The 20,266-nt window shown below is 44.4% G+C and overlaps 1 protein-coding gene across 3 annotated transcripts in view; it reads right to left on the reverse strand.

The window, feature by feature from the left end:
* Positions 1-18,546: 18,546 nt before the first annotated feature.
* Positions 18,547-20,266, reverse strand: part of LOC124802563 (rhophilin-2) — a 492,713-nt gene continuing 490,993 nt past the window's right edge. For all 3 annotated transcript variants that reach the window (XM_047263432.1, XM_047263431.1, XM_047263433.1), the window contains one exon: positions 18,547-18,874. In XM_047263432.1, coding sequence (XP_047119388.1) covers positions 18,680-18,874 — 195 coding nt within the window. In that variant the 3' untranslated portion in view covers positions 18,547-18,679. The remainder of the gene's footprint in view (positions 18,875-20,266) is intronic.

Genomic DNA, 20,266 nt, shown 5'->3' on the forward strand with positions numbered 1-20,266 from the left:
CTCTTGTCCTGATTATATTTTAACCACTGCAAACTAGTGTAACTGGCAGAAAAATTTGTCTCTATTCTATTGTTCCTTCTTTTTGAAAAACTGTATGGATCTGTAATGGGGGGTTATTTGCTTGTCCCCATTCTCAAAAAACAACATAACACAAATAATTATTGATTTTCAGTAATTTTATTATCTTGTGATCATTTTTATAGACTGCATTCTTAAAACAGATGTTTGTCTATTGCACCTCAATGCACTGTGTTTGTATTTAGATATTTTTTTTGCTCCTGCACTTTTTTTCCACAGTTACACAAAATCTCAACCCTGTGTCCATACCAAGGACCGCGTGGATCACACCACAAATGTCATTTACTATGGTCGTCTTCTAACCAAGCTAGAAGAAAAGCTAAACCTTTGTGGAACAAGGAATGTCAGTTAGCAGTTAGAAATAGGTGAACTGCATTACTTAGGTTCAGGAACAAGCATAATGGAGCCAATCTCTATAGACTTTCGGAAGGCAAGGGCTAAAACTTGATGAATCATCAGGGGGAGAAAACAGAGATCATGGAGAGAGTTTTTAACATCTGTAAGCTGCTTCACACCAGCAACAAAGGTATGGGAATCAATTGAGAAGATATCAGGAAATAAAAGTTCATGCGCTTGTGTTTTGACCTTCATCTATTACATAAATCAGTTCTGCCAACATAGGGAGCACATGGAGAAAAACACAGAATAAGATTCTTGTCTAATAACTCAGGGCAAAATAACTGCCCCTTCTCTATGTGGGAACTACAGTCTGCACTAACAGTGATACTGTTCCATGGCCAAAGAGAATTCAATACAGCAGGCTATGACACCTAAACATGGAGGCACAAAAAGTCCTCCCACAACTCTTCAACAAAATATGGTATGAAGGCTATTGTTTGGATTCATGGCAGAAGGTGATGCTTACTGATGTTTAAAAACTCCCACAGCAATGTAAATGATGCTAAACAAGTAATTCAATGACACACATGGGGTCACAAATGTTGGGAAATACCCCAAAAATGGATAGCAAATGCTGAACACATGACGTAACCGGATGACATACCTCACCGCACGTGCAGCAAATGGTCTTGTCGATCTTATCCTCACTGGTAGGGGGCAGTGCAACACATTACTCTGTTATGCTACTCTGTTTTCAAAAACTTTTTTGTAAATGTGATCCATCATAAACATAGAAGTTACAAAATTATTGATTGTCCTCAACCCATTTCGGAAACTTATACTTATTTACTTACAATACAGTAGGTTCTTGTTATACTGTACTTTGTAAATTAACCTGCAGTGACTGAGAGACAGTAAATGAAACATCTTACCTCAATGGAAACACACAATTGTTTAACATCGTGCAAAAAGACACTGTCCGCCAGATCCAAGACTGGAACCCAGAGGCCCATGCACTAAAGTTGTGCTTGTAGGTTTGGAGCCACACCGACGTGAATACTTGACTTGAGTCGGGATGATCAGGTGTGACAGACTGATAGGCTCCACTGCTGCACATGCAGTGAGGTATGTCATCTTGTGACGTCATGTTCAGCAGTTGTCATCCACCTTTGGGGTATTTCCCAACACTTGTGACCCCATGTGTCTTATATTAAAGTACCTGTCTCACCATGATCTATATTGCTTTGGAATTTTTTATGCATTAATAAGAATCATACTGTATATGGTATTTGAAAGGTAACACAATTAAAGAAAAAAGAATTGCATGAAGTTTTATACTATACTCTGTGATTGTGAGTTTCCAAAAATTCATATGTACACTATTTGTTCTTATTACATTGTCAGTGTCTCAGTGCTATACAAGTTAATTGCTGAATGGTGTTTGCCTCTGTGTCTGCAAATCAAAGAGTCCAGATGCAAAGCAGTTCCGGGTACCTTATCTGATTGCAGGTATAAGGGATTTCGCAAATCATGAGTGGCATACACGCTCATGAAAACTTCAGTCATATCTTTGTATACTTATTAGTTATAAATATAATACTTCCTGTAACAATTAGGAAACCACCAAAATAAAATGGAAATTCAATAACAGTTCATGTACACATTTTTTATTATGTTACCTTTCAAATGTCATATATATGAAACAATATGATCAGTATCGAAAAAAATGTACATTTGAAAAACTAAACATGAAATATGAGTGATTCAGTCCAGAGAGCCACCGATTATGGAGCTTGAATGCTAACCGCTTGAATGCTGTCACCTCGTGCTCAGAGTTGCAATGTACCGGTACACATTCGACACATAAAACTTCTCTTGCAATTTTCTCTAAGTTTTCTAAGTAGTACACTTTGCTATTTGTACAATACGTTGTCTTAATGTGTACAGTGTACAGAGTTCGAAGGAAATCAATGATCCGCACATAGTGGCCTCCCCTTGTAGGCCTTTTTATGTCCATGCAAAGGAATATCTGGAGCAACTTAGTGTACCAGTTCGTAAACAGGAATTGAGTGAATAAGTGAATAACCCCCCCCCCCCTCGAATGATTGCCAAATCTACACACGACTTGGACATGACAGAGTGCAGCTGCGTCACCACTCTGCCTATAGCTTTAAAGGTGGTTTTTCACCACATTTCATTAAAGTACCATAAGCGCATGGTGGTTTTTACCACTGGATCTAAGCAAAGGGAAATGTCGGGTGCTCTGTTATCTTCTCTCATCCCTTAAATCTAGTTCTCAGTGTACTATGCAGAGCTGCGGGTGGTCAGGTGGTAGTTCCAATAGTTAAATGTGGAGTAGATAAGGTTTCTTGGTGGAGGAAATTTTCTTGTTTGCATGGACTCTCTTAATGCTCTGCAGGCTACTCAGAAAATATGCCCAAAAGACTGGACCGATCAGGTGGTCTAGGGCATTACACACCTCCTACAAAGCCAGACAAAAGAAGTGGCCTTCTGCTGTGTATGTGGACACCTGAGAATCTAGAGCAATGGGGAACGAGGAAGCTACCTGAGCAGCTAAAGCAGCCTGCAAGGAAAACACCACACTTCCCCTTAAAGTAAATGCACTGGCTATTGTGTCATGGGTGATGGCCAAATGGGGAAGACAGTGGCTGGAAGTGGCCAACCACAGGCTATGGTCAGTCAAACCAGCTGTTTGACCAGGGCATACTTTCTTTCAAAACCCAAAGAAGGGACTCGCCACATTATCAAACACTGCTCAATTACACATTGTGATATGCTGGACTGAAAATTCAGATGGATGGAGATTTTAGTGTGTTTTCGGGTGGCTGGTTCATCCTATTAGTTATACTATGAACTGTACCCTACTTGTAATCATCAACTATTTTGTTAATACTATTAATTTATGACAATGGTAGGAACTAATATACTGGAGAATGTGTGTGTCACTTTTTTGTAACTGTGGCTACAGTTATTTTGTCTTTTCGTTTTAACAAGAGTGCTACTTCTAAAACAGTAGAGAATCTTGAGAAAGGGCACCTCACTGCTACATGTGCAACAATTTTAAATCCATCCATCCATCCAATTCAATAGCCAAATGATGCTGTTATTGTTCTGTCACAGAAATAAATATGATTGGAGAAATTAGTTGTGCTACGTATACGCTTTCTTTCAGTTTCTTATTTTTTGTTCATAGTTCATACTTTTTACTTTTTTGATGAGGGAGTAAAGTACCTTGTTTGTATTGCACCTTCTATACCTATAATTATATGTCAGGGGACTAATTGTAAAGTTTCTACAACCAACAGTCCAAATGCTGTAACAAAATACTCAAGACATTTTTCCACACAGACGAAATATCATTTGATGCCTCCCCCTACCCTCATTTACTTTCACCCCTGTCAGTCTTCGTTACTAATTATGATACAGCTGTACACAAATTTTGCACAGCCTGTCAGCCCAAGCAATGGCTTGTTGCTTGGGCCTTAAACCAGCCCCAGGCATATTTATGGAATTAAATCTATCAACAATGCTTGGAAGATGTCTTCCCATAGTAAAGGTTATTTATATAGTATTTCGCACTATACATGACACAGTCAAGAATACATAAAAACACATAAAGAGAGATAAATATAGGTAATACTGGTGTTATATTCTAATGTCCAATCTCCTTATACAGTCAAGGCTTGATGCTGTGGCCATGGAAAAGTCATTTGGGTCATCCAGGTAAGCTCTCATTCTATGCTCCTCACCTATGTGCAGTACATTCTGGTTCCATGCTCCACAGTTGCAGCTTAGGATGGGCTGCTTACCCCCTCTTTGCAAGTTGTATGCAAACACTCCATGTCCTATTTGGATGTGATTTATAGTCTTCAACTTGTCCCATGGGAGTCCAAAGCCCTTGGATCTCTGTGGCAGATCAATAAGATATCATATTTTATGTGGAGCATTTGTAGTCGAGATTTCACGCTATTTACAGTCTAAAGAGAAGTTGCTATCAACAAGCTGCTAGGCCAGCCACATGGGTGGATTTCTGGAATGAAGCTAATTTGTTTTCAACTGAGGAATAATATCTTCATGGGTGGGAAGTTGAAGATTATTCACTATTCTGGAATATTTTTTCAGCATAGTTTCTTGTCTTCTTAGCAGAGGAGGAACTATGGGGTAGAGTGTTGGAAGCCAGGATAAGTGAGTAGTTCTTATGCAACCAGAAATGATTCTCATGGAATTTGATTCCATGTGCATTCCACTTACACAACAAAGCAGCAGATTATAAACTGGACGTCCATATGGACAACATAATGCTTTCATATGAGAGTCATCCACGTTATCTTGGAATGATGCAATAGGATGCAGTCTTTCAGGAAGAATCTAGAAAAAATATCTTGGACACTAAGCACTTTAAACAACCTTACCCAGAAACTCTGCAGTACTAGATGCACAGCATCAACAGATATATTTCGAACTTTGGCTTTCAGTTTAGTGCTTTCTACGGCTGAATATTATGCTTCGGGGTGCTTGAACAGTCCTCAGGCGATGTCTAGAATGAGTTACACTGGAACAACACAATAGATTTAGCTGTGGGGAAGGGAGATGACAGATTCAAATTTATTGTAAGAATCCTAAGGAATATTCATTCACAAACAAGTACTCAGTAGCTCTGAAGAAGATTTCATCTGAAAGCTAACATCAGTGTCAGTCTTGTTTATTTACCTATCAACATCTCAGCTCAGTAATTCAGACATGAAGCAAGTTTCCAGAATGAGATTTTAACTCTGCAGCGGAGTGTGCGCTGATATGAAACTTCCTGGCAGATTAAAACTGTGTGCCCGACCAAGACTCGAACTCGGGACCTTTGCCTTTGCGGGCAAGTGCAAAAGGCAAAGGTCCCGAGTTCGAGTCTCGGTCGGGCACACAGTTTTAATCTGCCAGGAAGTTTCATATCAGCGCACACTCCGCTGCAGAGTGAAAATCTCATTCTGGAAACATCCCCCAGTCTGTGGCTAAGCCATGTCTCCACAGTATCCTTTCTTTCGGGAGTGCTAGTTCTGCAAGATTCGCAGGAGAGCTTCTGTAAAGTTTGGAAGGTAGGAGACGAGGTACTGGCAGAAGTAAAGCTGTGAGTACTGGGCGTGAGTCGTGCTTCGGTAGCTCAGTTGGTAGAGCACTTGCCCGTGAAAGGCAAAGGTCCCGAGTTCGAGTCTCGGTTGGGCACACAGTTTTAATCTGCCAGGAGGTTTCATGAAGCAAGTTCTTATCTTTAAGCTTTAAATTACTTATATCTCTCCAAAGACCATTACCATATTTACATTACATTTATTTATAACCAAAATCAGCAGTGGTGAACATCTGCAAGTCCCTATTGCATTTCATAACAAATATTTGTCACCACACTGTACAAAATGGCTTTCTCTAAAACAGCCTCAGTGCTACAGCTGCAATTTGTATGACTGGCTTGATGGTACCTGGAGCCCATGTAAGACTTACAGAAAAAGTGTAGGTTATTCAAACCAAAAGCCCCTTATAGTTACATAGGCTTGAATAGAACTTTTGGACTGAGAAAAACTGCATTTCAGGGTCAGATACATGCTATGACTGACAAGGAAAGTATTTGCATTCAAAGGAACATATTTATATGAAATTTTGGTTACAGCACTGTTACGTACCTCTAGAGTGCTGGTGAGTGTTGTTTTTCTGCAAGACTCTGCAGACTGCTAATGATGTTACTGAAGACAGCACTGTAGAAGCCAAACTCAATACAGATATTTTAACTATAAATGCAAGTGAGGACTTTCAAAAAAATGTTCAAAGCAGTATGAATGACTACAAAATGTACAGTGAAGAAAAGCACATTTATCACACGTCATAACTGTACATTCTACCCGAAACCCCGCCCCCTGTGGGTTCGGGGGTTAGAATAGGCCCGCGGTATTCCTGCCTGTCGTAAGAGGCAACTAAAAGGAGTCTCACATGTTTCGGCCTTATGTGATGGTCCCCTCTCGGGTTTGACCTCCATCTTTCTAAATTATTCCGAAGAGCGAGCCACTTGGGGAAGGGCGCCTTACATGGTGCATTGTATCCGTCGTGCAATTAGACCTTTAGCCGTCTTTCTCGTCGTTGCAATGGTGTCCCGCTCGTTTTCGATCTCTTGGGCGATTACCACGCTGCACTCTGCAGTGTTTCTTTTAACTGCGACGATGACCTTGGCCATTTTTGCACCTAAGATCCAGCACGGTAGCCAGTCCGTTGTGGTGGGGCTGCCATGTACCCTCTTGGTTGTAGCCCCCTGACAACACAGGGATCGCTCTACTGATGCCTGCGCCGTTAACTCCCCACGTATGCCAAGGAGTAGATGCCCATCGCCCTGGGGCATCGGGACTCCCGGCAATGGCCATCCTGCCAGGTGGCCTTTGCTGTGGCTGGGTGGCGCCCGTGGGGAGGGCCCTTGGTCGGAGTAGGTGGCATCAGGGCGGATGACCCGCAATGAAGCGTGGTACATCATCTATCGCTGGCGGCCAGCCGTCAGCAGTCTCTAAGCGTTCCAAAGCTCACTTTAAGGCTAATGTGTATGACCCCAAATCGTTCCCCTCCCTGGCCACACCATGGGAGGAACGAAAGGCTGTGAATGAGAGCGAAAGATACTCGCCCCGGTATCTCGTCTGTACCAGAGCTGACGGGGACTCGTTTGTGTCTGTGAAGCCTCAGTTCTTTGTCGAACATTTAGAGGACAAGTTCGGGGAGGTGGAGGGCTTGTCCAAGATGCGGTCTGGATCGGTGTTGATAAAAACGGCATCCTCTGCCCAGTCACGAGCCTTGCTGGCTTGTACGAAGTTGGGGGATGTGTCTGTTACTATCACCCCACATAACAGCTTAAATATGGTCCAGGGAATTATTTTTCACCGCGATCTCCTTTTACAGTCCGATGACGAGCTGCGTGCCAACTTGGAGCGCCGAGGTGTCCATTTCGTCCGGCGCGTCCACCGGGGTCCGAGGGATCGTCAAGTTGCCACCGGTGCCTTCATCTTGGCCTTCGAGGGTGACACGTTACCTGAGAAGGTCAAGGTGATGGTGTACCGTTGTGATGTCAAGCCGTATATCCCTCCCCCGATGCGGTGCTTCAAGTGTTGGAAGTTCGGCCACATGTCTTCACGCTGTGCTTCCGACCTCGTCTGTCGCGATTGCGGTCGACCTTCCCATCCTGATCATCCCTGTGCGCCGCCTCCAATCTGTGTGAACTGTGGTGCGCACCATCCGCCTTGCTCGCCAGACTGTCCGATTCTGCAGAAGGAGCGGAAGATCATGGAAATCAAGACTCTCGACCGCCTGACATAAACTGAGGCGAAGCGGAAATATGATCGGCTTCATCCAGTGCGCATGACAGCTTCTTATGCCGCAACTGTCACTCCTTCTACAATTCCATCCACTCCAGTCAGCTCTCAGAGTCGAAGTCCCACACCTGCCCCCTTGATGGTGGGGGGCACTAAACCTCCTGTTGCTCCTGCTCCATCTACTTCAGGAGCAACACCCCCCAACCATCAGGGACATCAGTCCCCCCTTCCCAGCCGGAGAAGCGTAAGACTTCTTCGGCTACTCTCGTAAGGAAGGGGTCCCTTGGGGACCTCCCTTCTCACGTTCCGACCGGTTCCAAAGCCGACAGCCACAAGTGGCTCAAACAACCGCCAGTCCCTGGTCGTCGGGACACACGGTCATCGTCTGTCCCTGAGACTGACCCAGTGACGCCCTCCCAGCCTGAACCACCCAAGGCGCAGTGCGAGAAGCAGAAGAAGAAGAAACTCCCCAAGGCTACCGACATTGCGGTGGCACCCATTCCACCGCTTCCTACAAGCTCTGCGTCTGAGGATGAGGTGGAGATTCTGGCGTCCACTGAGGACATGGATCTCGCCAGTCCCTCAGATGCAATAGATAGCTGTTGTCCAGGTGGTGACTCAGTAGCAGCAGGGGCCCCGGAGGCGTAATCTGCCTCCCCAATCCCTTCACGCCTTTCTCATCCATGGCTAATACCATCCTCCAGTGGAACTGCAGCGGTTTCTTCCACCATCTAGCTGAGCTCCGCCAACTTATCAGCCGTCATCCTTTCCTTTGCATTGCTCTGCAGGAAACTTGGTTTCCAGCAATGCGAACCCCCGCCCTCCGTGGCTATCGGGGTTATTTTAAGAACGGGGCAGCTTATGAAAGGGTGTCTGGTGGCGTCTGCATATATGTCCTTAACTCTCTTCACAGCGAGTTTGTACCTCTACAAACAGCTTTAGAGGCTGTCGCTGTTCGGGTGTGGACGCCACAGGCTATTACCGTCTGCAGTATTTACCTTCCACCTGATGGTGCTGTCGCGCAGCATGTCCTGGCTGCTCTGATAGCCCAACTGCCGCCACCTTTTTTGCTGCTGGGCGATTTCAATGCCCACAACCCTCTATGGGGTGGGACTGTCTCCGATGACCGCAGTCGGGCCGTGGAGCATGTGTTGGCTCAGCTCGACCTTAGCCTCTTGAACACCGGTGCTCCCACGCATTTCAGTGTGGCCCATGGCTCGTTCTCGGCCATCAATCTCTCTATTTGCAGCCCTGGACTTGTCCCATCCCTCCACTGGAGAGTGCATCCTGACGTGTGGTAGTGACCATTTTCCCATCTATTTGTCACTGCCCCAGTGTCATTCTTCTGGGCGCTTGCCCCGCTGGGCTCTCCACAGGGCTGACTGGCCAGCTTTTACTTCCGCTGCAACCATTGAGTCTCCCCCACAGGGTGACATTGACGAGGTGGTGCGTGTTTTAACCACGTCCATCATTTCAGCGGCCGAGGCTGCCATCCCCCGTTCTTCTGGCCACCCTCGGAGGAGGGCAGTACCCTGGTGGTCGCCGGAGGTTGCTGAGGCTATTCGCGACCGTCGGCGGGCTCTCCAGCGTCATAGGCGGCACCCGTCTCTTGAGACCCACATCACCTTTAAGAGGCTCCGTGCCTTCGCCCATCGTCTTATTGCACGGCGTAAGCAGGAGTGCTGGGAGAGGTATGTCTCATCCTTGGGCTCCCATGTCTCCCCCTCGCTCGTGTGGTCACGGATCCGGCGGATTTACGGATACCAGACCCCTATGGGTGTCCCTGGGCTCCCCTTGGACGGCGCTGTCTGCACGGACGCTGCCGCCATTGCTGAACGGCTTGCCGCGCACTTTGCTCGGAGCTCTGCGACTGCATCCTATCCCCCCGCCTTTCGCTCTCTAAAGGAGCGAGCCGAGCGGACGCCGTTCTCATTCCACACGCGTCGTTCTGAAACATACAATGCTCCTTTCAGCGAGAGGGAATTCCTCACTGCCCTCGCCGATTGCCCTGATACAGCACCAGGCCCAGACTGCATCCACACGCAGATGCTGAAGCATCTCTCCAGGGACTGCCAGAGACACATTCTCGCGATATTTAATCGCATTTGGAGCGAAGGCGTGTTCCCGTCGCAATGGCGAGAGGGTGTTATTGTCCCCATCTTGAAGCCCGGTGCGGACTCACTGGCGGTGGACAGCTATCGTCCCATTACCCTCACCAACGTTTTGTGCAAATTGCTCAAACGTATGGTGGGGCGGCGTTTGTGTTGGGTCCTTGAGTCGCGCGGTCTCCTCGCTCGATCCCAGGGTGGCTTCCGTCGGGGCCGGTCTGCCACGGACAATTTGGTGCGGCTGGAATCTGCAGTCCGTACGGCCTTTGCCCGACGTCAGCATCTCGTTGCTGTATTTTTCGATCTGCGGAAGGCGTATGATACCACATGGCGGCATCACATCCTCGCCATGTTGCATGAGTGGGGTATTCGTGGTCGGCTCCCGGCTTTTCTTCAAAGCTTTTTATTGCGCCGCTCTTTCCGGGTGCAAGTCGGTGCCACCTCTAGTTCATCTTATATACAAGAAAATGGGGTCCCGCAGGGCTCAGTGTTGAGCGTCTCCTTATTTCTAGTGGCCATTAATGGTCTGGCTGCAGCAGTGGGGTCGTCGGTGTCTCCTTCTTTGTATGCCAACGACTTCTGCATCTCATTTAGCTCCACGATTACGGGAGTCGCCGACCGCAGGCTGCAAGTCGCCGTTCGCAAGTCAGCATCATGGGCTCTGACTCATGGTTTTCAGTTCTCTGCAGCCAAGACTCGAGTTATGCACTTCTGCAGGCGTCGGACGGTCCACCCTCATCCTGAACTTTACCTGCTTGAAGTGGTGGACACTTGCCACTTCTTGGGACTCGTGTTTGATGCCCGGCTCACATGGGTTCCTCATGTTACTCAGCTGAAGCAAAAATGCTGGCGGCACCTCAACACCCTCCGCTGCCTTAGCCACACGTCTTGGGGTGCAGATCGCTGCACGCTGCTGCAATTGTACAGAGCCCTTGTGCAGTCCCGGCTTGATTATGGGTGCCTGGCCTATGGGTCTGCATCACCCTCAGTGTTGAAGTTCTTAGACCCCATACACCACTGTGGGGTTCGGCTTGCAACTGACGCTTTTCGTACCAGCCCCGTAGATAGTCTACTGGTGGAGGCCGGGGTTCCCCCGCTGCGGATTCGCCGCCATCGACTGCTCGCCGACTATGCTGTCCACGTGCATTGCTCGCCAGACCATCCCAATCGTCGCCTGCTTTTCCCTGCCATGGTCCTCCATCTGCCCGAACGGCGACCTAGGTCTGAGCTTTCCGTAGCTGTCCGTGTCCAGTCCCTGCTGTCAGAACTGGGGTCATTCCCTCTTCTGCCTCCCTTCCGGGTCCGTACACCTACGCCTCCCTGGTGTTTGTCCCGGCCGTCCGTCCGTCTGGATTTGGCACAGGGACCTAAGGACTCGGTTCCACCTGTGGCCCTCCGTCGCCGTTTTCTTGCGCTCCTCGAATTATTTCCGGGCTGTGAGCCTGTCTACACTGATGGTTCCCTGGTTGATGGTCGCACTGCCTACGCTTTTGCTCACGCTGCCCATGTTGAGCAACGCTCCTTGCCGGCTGGCTGCAGTATTTTTACTGCAGAGCTGGTGGCCATCTTGCGCGCTCTTGAGCATATGCGTTTCTGCTCAGGTAGGTCCATCGTCATCTGCAGTGACTCCCTGAGCAGCCTTCAGGCCATCGACCGCTGCTATCCCTCTTCTCCTCTGGTGTCCTCTATTCAGGAGTCTGTTTCCGCCATTGCCCGTTCTGGACGTTCGGTGGTCTTGGTTTGGACGCCAGGTCATGTTGGCATCCCGGGAAACGAACGTGTTGACAGGCTGGCCAAAGGGGCGCTCGACGCCCCTGCTTTGGAGATCGGCCTCACGGCTCCCGATCAGCAGCTGGTGTTGCGCCGTAAGGTGCTTGGGATGTGGTCTGCTGAGTGGCGAGGCTTGACAATGCCTAATAAACTGCGGGCTGTCAAGGAGACGACCGATGTGTGGCGCTCCTCCCTGCGGTCTTCTCGCAGGGACTCTGTTATCCTGTGTCGGCTCCGCATCGGCCATACATACCTGACGCACGGCCATCTTTTGCGTCAGGAGGATCCCCCCGTGTCGGTGTGGGTCCCGGCTGACGGTCGCCCACATTTTATTGGAGTGTCCCCGACTGCGCACCCTTCGGCAGTCTTTTAATTTCCCGGGCACCTTGCCTTTGATTTTATGCGACGATGCCTCCATGGCTGACAATGTTTTACATTTTATCCGTGCTAGTCCTTTTTATGGATCCATTTAGGGGGGTCCTGCACTTTTCCGTTTCTGTGTCTTTTGTCCTCGCGTCTCTCCATATTTGTTGCTGTTTTGGTGTCTCATCGGATGGTTGACTCTTTCCCTTTTTTGTTGTCGTGGTCAGTCAACCAGTCTCCAGCCATCTTCTTTTCTTCTATTTCTTTCTGTCTGGTGTTTGTCTGTACTCTTCTTTTCTGTAGTGTTCGTTGCCTAATTTGTGTTCTTTAGCACCTGGGGTGGGGGGGGGGGGCAGTCTCCTTCCCCTTGGGGTTTTATCTGCTCTGCGACTTTGTCTCGCTTGTTTTTGGAATGGGGGACTGATGACCTTAGCTGTTTAGTCCCCCTTAAACATCCCAACAACCACCACCACCACCCGAAACCCCAAAGAAACTGGTACAGGCAAGTGTATTCCAATATGGAGATATGTAAACAGGCACAATATGGCGCTGAGGTCAGCAACATCTATATAAGATAGCAAGTGTCTGGCACAGTTGTTAGATTAGTTACTGCTACTACAATGGCAGCTTATTAAGATTTAAGTGAGTTTGAACATTATGTTATTGTCAGCACACGAGTGATGGGATACAGCATCTCTGAGCTAGCGATGAAGTGGGGATTTTCCCGTACAACCATTTCATGGGTGTACTATGAATATCAGGAATCTGGTAAAACATCAAATTTTCAATATCAATGTGGTCAGAAAAAGATCCTGCAAGAATGGGACCGAAAACAACGTAAGAGAATCGTTCAGTGTGACAGAAGTGCAACTCTTCCACAAATTGCTGCAAATTTCAATGCTGGGCCATCAAGTGTCGGATCATTCAACAAAATATCGGTATTTTTGGAGCCAAAGGCCTATTTGTATAAGCTTGGTGACTGCACGATACAGAGGTTTATGCCTCACTGAGGCCTTCAACACTGACATTAGACTGCTGATGACTGGAAACATGTTGCCTGGTCGGACAAGTCTCATTTCAAATTGTATCAAGCAGATGGATGTGTATGGGTATGGAGACAGCCTCATGAATCCATGGACACTGCATGTTAGCAGGGAACTGTTCAAGCTGGTAGAGGCTCTGTAATGGGTGGGGCGTGAGCAATTGGAGTGATATGGGACACCTGCTATGTCTAGGTATGGCTCCGACAGGTGACATGTACATAATGTCTGATCACATGCATGTATTCTTATCCACTCTGCTTTCCAATAGACTTAGGCAATTCCAGCAGGACAGTAGGACACCCCACATGCCCATAATTGTTACAGAGCAGTTCCAGGAACACTCTTCTGAATTTAAACACTTCTACTAGCCACTTACCCCCCCAGACATGAACATTAGTGAGAATATCTGGGATGCCTTGCAACGTGCTGTTCAGAAGAGATCTCCACTGTCTCATACTCTTACAGATTTATGGACAGCCCTGCAGGATTCATGGTGTCAATTCTTTCCACCTCTACTTCAGACATTAGTCAAGTCCACGCCACGTTGTGTTGCGGCCCTTCTGCGTGCTCGCTGGGGCCCTACACAATATTGGGCAGGTGTACCAGTTTCTTTGGCTCTTCAGTGCATAATGTCAGTGCATGACACTCCTGAAGTTGTCCACAGGTTCACCAGTATGACATCCAGTATTCTGCCACATGTAATGAAGCACTGGCGTATGTACTTCTGCAGATAGTTGATTGTAAATGATAATGTACTGCCACGATAAATAATCTATCATACATTTTTGCTTGAGTGTTCTTGGAATGTAGTTTAATAATGTGTTGTTCTCTTGGCATATATTTTATACTGCCTGAAGACATACATCCAACCAGGAGTCACAAAATGCTAGTGATTTTGTTGGCCATTGTGGATTCAAAATTGACAGAAAAAGTCTTCAGATATTCTTTCATCATTTCCTTGCTAACACTTGCATTTACAAAGACCAGAGGGCACAGTTTTTCTGTTTCCCTTGATACACAAGGTCCAAACTGTCCATTTGGTTCTTGGATGTATGTATAGTGTGTCTGCTAATCATCCGTCCATTATAGCAACATCTACACAGTAGCTGTACGTTACACTGTTAACCGAATGCAACATTGAGACAGTATTTTTCTCCCCTTTCATGGAAGGCTCATAGCTGAACTGACTAATCTCAGTTCCTTACAAAGCCCATTTGGTTGTTTTATGTCATTATATGTGCATTGACTTCAGGAACAGATGTTTGAGCTCTTTGAATCAGCTTTTGTTTGCTGTCCTTATCTTTTTATACTTGGAGAATAGATATACAGTATGACGTTTTTCTAAGCTCCTTTTTCAAATTAGTAACAGATCACATTGATAGTGTAAAGTTTGTACATCTGACACTTCTGGCTATGTCTGCTGTCCAATGTTGTAAATGTCAATAATGAACAGAAGAACAGTATTCTCGCACTTCACTTCGTCAAGCTTTATCATTACACACTGCGTGATAATATTAAACTGCAGCATATGATTTTCTTTTGCTTACTCTTTCCTGTGCCGCGTAGTCTAGTGCAGTTTAATGTTGCTGTTAGCCTTCTTTTTAGGGTATCTTTTGAGGAGTTCATTGTATGTGTTGAAACCTCTGACATGATAATCGCTGAATATGTCCTCTAGTGTGTTGCATCAAACACCATGAAGACACTTTCGACTTTAAACTTCTTATCATGAGAAGGTTGGAATTCACTTTCACTGCTTCTGTCATCTCTCCTTGAAATTGTCATATCACTACAGCTTAGTGGGGTGTTCACCACCACCACCACCACCACCACCACCACCACCACCACAATTATGTGCTTTTGTTACAACAGTATGCCTTTCTAACCAGTGATAATATTTTTGCACCATAATTGATACCAGAAAACATGTGAATGATTCATCTTCTACACCATTACCATTTTCACAAAGAAGTTAATCAAAACTTCATCTTAACCAGTCACAGTACATTAGCAGGGTTGATTATGAATTGCTGACCCATCCGACACTTCACTACACGAATAAATTCACACACACACTTTAACATCTCTACTGGTCTTTAAGGATGTAGCAGAATCAAAGGTCGAATTCAGCATGGCACATTCCACTACCTCTCTTCGCCAACTGCAGAGGTTTGCAGATAAATTAATATCACTGGTGGATTAAAGGAACTTTAAATGACCCCTCATGGGACTTAAGTGTAAATGTGTTTGTTTGAGCTCAAATACTTTCCTTCGGAGTAAATTACTCTATTTACCTGACAATAAGATGACCTGTTTTTCTGAACAGTCTCGCTGAGAAATTCTTACTTTTAACAGATTCTGACTAATCAAATTTACAAACTATTTTATTGATATAAAGTATGTTAAAATCTGCCTAAAAAGTTGACAATGTCTATTATGGTCAGTAGTCATGTTTTCTTAAATACCTCATATGACAAAGATATTCATGTACGTAGTTTTTCATCAAAAGCTGTGGGAATCACTGAGCTAGTGTTGTTACGTGTCATAATGTAAGGTCCACCCTCTTGATCTCCATGTTCAGCCGCACATACTGAACAACCTCCTGTGTCAAATCCTAAAACATTGCCATACTTGGTCCCCTGAAAGTCTGGCGTATAGAACTGGCAATCAATAATTTATTTTTCATTTGACACCACCTACGAACATTTGCTTTGTGACATGAAATACTCTTCCTGCTGCACAGTTGTGACCTCTGCATCTGAATAACCATTAACTTTAGTTTCACACTGACCACATGAACCAATTGTGAACTGCAAATTTCTAAATCCACATTTCTCAACAGAGTCAAGGCTGTGATTTACATCCATTATCAATCACAAGAGTTCACTGTGGTCCATTAGTGCTAAAGCGGCATAAATGGTGTGACTTTGGGCTAACAGTGTACTTCACAATTTGTTGCCAACCTTGAAAATCAACAGTGCTGTTGAGCTGGAGCTAGTCTAGTGCCGTTATTGAATCTCTTGTTTCTGTATCTAGTAGAAATGTATACTATTGCTGAGTATTTGTCCATTCGTAAAGTCAGATCAATTGCATTCAGATTCAGGCAAACTGCAGTTTAAAAGTGGCAGGTGTTCACAAGCAAGGTACACAGAATACATTGCAATGGTTGCCAGCATGACAAAATTTGCTGCCCGTTTGCCCTTACCCTCCCCACACTCAGCCATGTTGGTGCCACTGCAACCCTTCCCACCTTCTGAAATTGTCAAATTAAATCTGGATGTCACCTCAACTACCAAAGCTTCATCTGTGAATGTAACAGTGTCTCTAAACGGAGCTATTATACAATGTAAAAAACTCAACCTCAGAAACCAAAGCTTTATCCACAAATGTAAGACCATTCTGTATTTTCTGAATGATGAATTTGGAAAAAAACTCACCTTCCAGTCAGCTCCTGTAGCAATGGGGAACTAGCTTCAAGTGACCAATAAACAATGAAATGAATAACATTTACTGACAGTCACACTGTCATGGACGAGATCGGAGAATGAAGGTATTTTGCACTTTGCTGTCAGTTAAAAATAATAGGTGTAGAAGTAATTGTCTGGAGGGAGGATGTGTGTTGGGTGGAGCAGGTGAAGAAGAATGAAGTGAGAAGCAGCAAAGAAACAAGTTTAACAATGTGACACCAACTTAATTATCCCTAATAAGCACTTCCTTCACTTCACAAGGTGCCATAGAGCTTGTGGCTTAATTCAGACAGTTATAATTGAACATGCATTCCACTGAGTGAACACACACGCACTACCATAGCACTTGAAAATGAGAATAAAATCTGTGAAAAAGAGCTGTACTAGCCAGAGGTGGTGGGGGGGTGGGCAGAGCATGTCAGATGAACTGGGGGTGAGGGACAGAGGGAAGGAAGGGGGGGGGGGGGGGGAGGGAGAGGTACGGGCAGGAAAGGGGGGGGGGAGAGGGAGAGTGGCAGGAGTTTCAAACTGAAAATATTCTATTTCTCATAACAAGCTTTTGAAAAAAATTAATTTATAATGGATGAAATTAATGCAAGGAAGGTTACAGTTATATTCTGTTGATAGAACTCTCAAATGAGATGAGCAATTACACAGTTAGGGAACAGAACATGCTGTGGAGTATATTTAAAAAGAAAGAAGGAAACCTGACATGGCATTCATCTGAAGTGATTTAGAGAAACCACAAGAAACTTAAATCTGGATGACAGGACTGTGATTTTAACCCTGTGTTTTCCTTATACTGTCCAAAGTCTTCACCATCAGAACATGCAGCCCAGAAAAACAGAACAGTTTTATTTGGTTGAAAAAAGTTACACATACCAACAGGCCATCAAGGAGCTGTACTTAATATAATGATAATGTTATCGTGTCCTTTTTTTCAGAAGCACTTATTATGTCAAAAAGGAAAAAAGGATACTTTGGAATGATTAATCAGGATAGTTCACACTGTATTGTGATGTTACAAAGAAAACACACATTTAATACATCTGTACATATGTATTTACCATTAACAGAGGTAATAAAACATCTTCAAATTTGAAACTTTTGTACTGATACATAGTAAATAAAACTGATATTGACATGTCAACAGATATCTGCCACTAAATGTTCGGATTTTTTATAATAGATTTCTGTCAACAATAAAATTAATTAATAAAAGTTTTAAATTACATTTCAGATAGCAGTACAAGTAAGAATTTTAAAACTACATGAAAAATATATGTATACAACAGAGTATAAAGTGGGAGAATTTATTTTTACACTTGGCACAGCAGTGCTTTCCTTTCTACATGTAAATCCTTACAACTTCAGTCTTCTTCTTGCAATGTACAGAACATCGAATTATATGACATCATTACAACAGTATTGCAACATGCAACTCAATAAAATCTCAACAACTTGAAATTATTGTTTATAGTACAGTCCATCAGCTATATTCACAACTGTAACGTCTTTGTATTCACTGACTTTTGCGTCAGTTGTCTTATATACAACATTAAATTGCAGCAACAGTGTTTCAACTACAATATGCCTGGGTCCTAATAGTCTGTACATGCACAATATATTCTTGTATTTGAGTTTCACTGTTCAGTGTTTCTACTCACACTGAAATGAAAAAAAGTATTTATCAATTAAATATTTATAAGATACAAATATCTTTAGTCAATGATAAACAACACAATGATTTTCAATTAGAATATCTTAGCTCAAAACGGTAACTTTGGGAAGTTGCACCACCTACGCAAGGTTGCATATTTGAGAGTGCATTACACTAATTTGGGAAGGTTTACACTAACTGAGTAAGCAATTTAAATCACAATACCTGCATGGTTACAAGAGTTTCAACATGTGCACTTCCCAAAACAAAACAAAAATAGTCCACACACACTTTCTCAGGATGCAGAAAAAGGGATGAAACACAAAATCAGTTTAATTAACTAATTAAAAAATAGGCACTGCGACATTCCTTCTCTTTTGTAAGTGGATTACAGAATTGAAAAGAAGCACATTGAACATGTGTCTTTATGTCCATATTTAAGATCTTGATTTTGCTTTACTCGCTTCCCTACAACATTTATCAGATCATCTTGAAATGGTAATTAAATTCATCTGAGAATAACATTGGCTTCATAACCCTGCTCCTTTGAGTCTCTGTGACCTGAAGCTCTCTTGAAAGGATTCCACGTGAGTTTTTTATGAGAGTGTCCAGCAACAGTTCCTGCAGGACTAGGTTGCCCACTAGATACGCCAGAACTTGAGCTGCTATTTGATACTGAGCCTTTTGGTCCACCCTTTGGCTGCTGCAATCAGAAAGCAAATACCAGAATGTCTCATATCATAATGTTAACATTTCTTCAGAGAGTCTACAAAGATAAACATGAAGAATCCACAATTGTAAATTATTGACATTTAACTGATCCTCTTCCAGTGTTAGATGCATATAATATATGAGCAGAGATACCACCTGAGGAGAAAGTTACAAACACGCAAAAACATTATCGATCACAGGAAACGCAGAAAAACTTTTACGCACAAAGTGATGACACAGCAGTGTAAAATGTCTTCCATCATCATATGAGAAATGGATGCCTTGATTGTAGCAAGTCTGCGGGGAGCATGAGGTCCTCTAAAACATCAACTATGGCAGAGAAATACCAAGAGACACAAAAACGACCACACTGGTCATAACAATATACTGCTGAAAACGCCTGTTTCAAGCTATTGTTAGTAATCAAACTCAATTCACCAAAGTATTCAGCAATGTACCATGATCTAATCTAGCCAACAATATTCAGGCATGGGGTGCAAAAAACATTGTTCCTGTAGCTAATTAAGTGTCCTTAAATTATATATATATATATATAACACACAGAGACAGAGAACTAGAGTGATTAAATTTGCCTTCATTGGGGCATGTAGAGGGCAACTAACAAATATTTACTCGAATATGACTATGTGAAAATGAACTATTTCTGAGATACGAGGGCGATTCAGAAAGTAACCTCCGATTGGTCACAGTGCGGGTTGTGGGGGGAGTAGCGACGCCATCTGTGCGTTCACGCACTCAACAGGTCAGTCGGCATCAAGCCGTGGTCGAGTGAACGTCGTACCTGCGCTAGTTTAGTTTTTGTGGCAGTTTGAAATGTGTGCTGCAATAGAAAACCCCGCCAAATGTGAAGTGCGTGCTGTCATAAGGTTTTTTACAGCCAAAGGATATTCTGCAGCAGCTATTCATCGTGAGCTTTACGCCGTGTACGGACCAAGAGTTATGAGTGAAGGAGTTGTCCGTGAATGGGTACGTTTATTTAAAAGTGGATGAGAAAACGTTCATGATAAAGAGAGGAGTGGTAGACCATCATTGGTGACTGACGAACTCGTTCAGACAGTTGATGCAAAAGTTCGTGAAAATCGACGTTTCTCAATGTCGGAGTTGTCTACTGGTTTTCCACAGATTTCTAAGACTCTCTTGTACGAGATAGTGACAGCAAGATTGGGTTACCATAAGTTCTGTGCACGATGTGTGCCCAAAATTCTTACCAACCACCACAAAACTCAAAGAATGGCCTCTGCATTAGACTTTCTCTCACGTTATGAGGACGAAGGAGAACCATTGTTAAACAGAATCGTGACCGGTGACGAAACCTGGATTAAGTACGTGAACCCTGAGACAAAAGAACAATCAAAGATGTGGG

This window comes from Schistocerca piceifrons, chromosome 6 (assembly GCF_021461385.2).
Source record: "Schistocerca piceifrons isolate TAMUIC-IGC-003096 chromosome 6, iqSchPice1.1, whole genome shotgun sequence".
NCBI lineage: Eukaryota > Metazoa > Arthropoda > Insecta > Orthoptera > Acrididae > Schistocerca > Schistocerca piceifrons.